Consider the following 2624-nt stretch of genomic DNA (forward strand, 5'->3'; position numbering starts at 1 on the left):
CTTCGACTACTTTTTTCTCACTTTCTAACACAACTGAATATATTTGAGACAGGTACACGTGAGCTAACTGCCCACATCTGCTCTCTCTCTCTCACACGCAAACAGTAATAATCATCAACTGATTGATCATTATCCATCTTTCCTCTCCACAAAGAGCCCAGCAAACCAAGGGATTCATTGATCCAAAATAAGAATTCTGCTTCTCTCCATTGTTTTGCCTCTCAAAATAAGGGATTCATTGATCCCTTTTAGGTTTTGTTAATTATGCTCCCATGGTATGTAACAATTCTACTTCTCTCCATTTTTGTTGGTGAAGAACTAGATCAATGGAATTAGAAACTGTTATGCTGTCTGTGATTATATATCTAAGACAACTCCCAAAAAATATGGATATGAAATTCCTCATCATAAAAAAGAAAGTAATTGAAAGATATTAAACTATAAGTCTTTGGCTTTAATCGACCTAGGATCACAGATTTCATATTTTTGGAATGAATAAACAAAAACAAAGGAGAAGGGAAATTTATCCGTAATTAATGTTTTCTAAAAAATAATTACATACACTAATCTTTCACTACAAGCCCTTAACCAAAAAACAGATGGATTGTGGGGCTTGGTCTAATAAGCTATGTTTATTCCTCTCTTATATATGTCGTGGCACCTTCATTAGCATGCAGCTGAAGGATTGGTGAAGGTATTATAGAAGTGAGGCTTTGGAACCATTGAGAAGGGGCTCTTTGAAGCACCACCACCACCGCCACCACCGATTCTTTCACAGGACGGGCACATGGTTAGAGTAGCTGCTGGCATGTGCATGTAAAAGGGCTGTGCCAGTTTCAGTGCTTTAAGTTCTTGTAGCTCTTTTTGTAACCTCCTATTCTCATCTGTTAGTGCTTCACAGCACTTCTTCAAGAACTCGCAGTCCACTTCAGTTTGCTTGAGTTTTGTCCTGCAGAGTATTACCGACCACCATTAATTCAGATTCTTTTCTGATAAAGAAAGAAAAAAAGAAACCCTCCAGCTTAATTATGATAGTTTGAGATAGCTTTATTGATTAAAGCAGGTAGTTGTACTTCTCTGATTTAAGCACAGGTACCTTGGTGCTGAAAATGCTTCAGAGGGTTCTTCTTCAGGGATAAGAAACATTTTTTGTGGGGCTTTTGGGTGTGTTATGGATATCATGGCACTTGTTTCATGGAGATAATTTTGATAACTGTTAAATGTAAAGATTATCTTCTTAATTACCTAGCTCTCCTGTTTTGAAACCATACTTCTACTTGTCTCGGCCGTAGTTTCAGCTGCCTTGCTAAAGCTTCCTTCTGCTTCTGTTTGTTTATTAAAGAAGGATCAAGTACTCTTAATCACGAGAATAGACATATAGATTTATACAAAACCATGAATCAGAATAAAATAGAGATTAAGAGATTAATTATTTACAGGATTGAGGTTGCTGTGTTGTTTGAAGCTTTCCTCCAAAAGGGCAGATTGCTCTTTGGTTAGCCTAAGTTTCTTTCTGGCATTGGTTCCATCTTCATCCTCGTCACTCACTCTTGAAGAGATCCTCTCTACCTCTATATCTTCACAGACAAGGTCTCTTTCCCTCTTAACCCTACCGCTAGAGAAAGAAGAAACAGCGCTCTGATCAGGAGAAGCTTGACGATACAACAGATCATGACCAACAATAGACTCCTCACAACCTTTCTCTCCATCCATGGTCTTTTGGCGAGAACCATGGCTATAACTTTCAGAAGAAAGAACCAAACTAAGTGACAGCTCAAAGCTTGTACTCGTTGATGGCTTGTGGTCAAACTTGAGGGATGGCTTATTCTGAGGCCTTGTAAGTCGATTGCTGTAATCACCTGGCTTTGATGTACTACTCTCTAGGTCTGTTAAAGGTGTGAGGCCTAGCCCCAGAACAAGGCCAGTACTGCACCCATCATCAAGACAACCCATTATTAGGTGCAAGCAAGAGCAGTCTCTTGTAAAACGAAGGGAGTAGAAAAGGAAGAGGAAACGATGGATCAGCCGGGGAGAGGACGTCTGAGAGAAATGGGAAGAGAATGAGTTGATATTTTTATTTGTGTTCAAGGTGGGGAGGTGGAGGGTGTGATAATTGATGAAGAAACGAATCTGAGGGCATGAAAATCATGAAACACCATATTTCTCTCTATACAAAGGTTGACCGTTTGAATGAACCCTGCTAGCCATCATTATCGTGAGAAGCAAGCATGGTAAACTCTCTCAGGAGCGGAGCAGCTCACATGGTTTCTGGGCGACACATCAAGAGAATGATTCGCTTCCACCTTCGCCACCCATTAACGTACCAAAAGTAACTATTAACACTTTGCTTTTCGGTGTGTGTGTTTCCCTTTACATGTATCAATTATTGGCCAAGATATATGCTTTATTTACGCGTATTTTATGTCTTCGGCAGCCTGGCTACTCTCCTTTAAATACTTTATTACCTTTCTGTTCCATTCTTCCACAGCAAACTATGCCGTTTCTATGCACTCATTCAAAGATTGCTTTCAAATAACGAGGGTTAAAAAAGAAACGCAAATATGTCTCCAAGGGAAATGGTCACGTGTTAGAGGGCCAGTTTTTGGATTTCTTAACCTGTTTTC

General features: G+C 39.6%; 1 protein-coding gene across 1 annotated transcript; it reads right to left on the minus strand.

Annotated features, from left to right (window-relative positions):
• Positions 1 to 423: 423 nt before the first annotated feature.
• Positions 424 to 2358, minus strand: LOC118045761 (homeobox-leucine zipper protein HAT22). The gene is made up of 3 exons (XM_035054472.2): positions 1438 to 2358; positions 1246 to 1325; positions 424 to 949 (listed from the first exon to the last, which is right to left on the minus strand). Exons 1-3 carry the CDS (start codon positions 1951 to 1953, stop codon positions 667 to 669), a joined length of 879 nt encoding a protein of 292 aa, XP_034910363.1. The 5' UTR covers positions 1954 to 2358; the 3' UTR covers positions 424 to 666.
• Positions 2359 to 2624: the final 266 nt, after the last annotated feature.

The sequence above is a fragment of the Populus alba genome, chromosome 5 (genome assembly GCF_005239225.2).
Source record: "Populus alba chromosome 5, ASM523922v2, whole genome shotgun sequence".
In the NCBI taxonomy this organism is placed as follows: Eukaryota; Viridiplantae; Streptophyta; class Magnoliopsida; order Malpighiales; family Salicaceae; genus Populus; species Populus alba.

Excerpts from the sequence above, each read along its gene's own strand:
- LOC118045761 (XM_035054472.2), bottom strand. The coding sequence starts at position 1,953 with ATGGGTTGTCTTGATGATGGGTGCAGTACTGGCCTTGTTCTGGGGCTA. Across the intron at positions 1,326-1,437 it reads AACACAGCAACCTCAATCCT|AAGCAGAAGGAAGCTTTAGC; the intron begins GTAAATAATTAA and ends ATAAACAAACAG. Across the intron at positions 950-1,245 it reads TTTCAAAACAGGAGAGCTAG|GACAAAACTCAAGCAAACTG; the intron begins GTAATTAAGAAG and ends AATACTCTGCAG.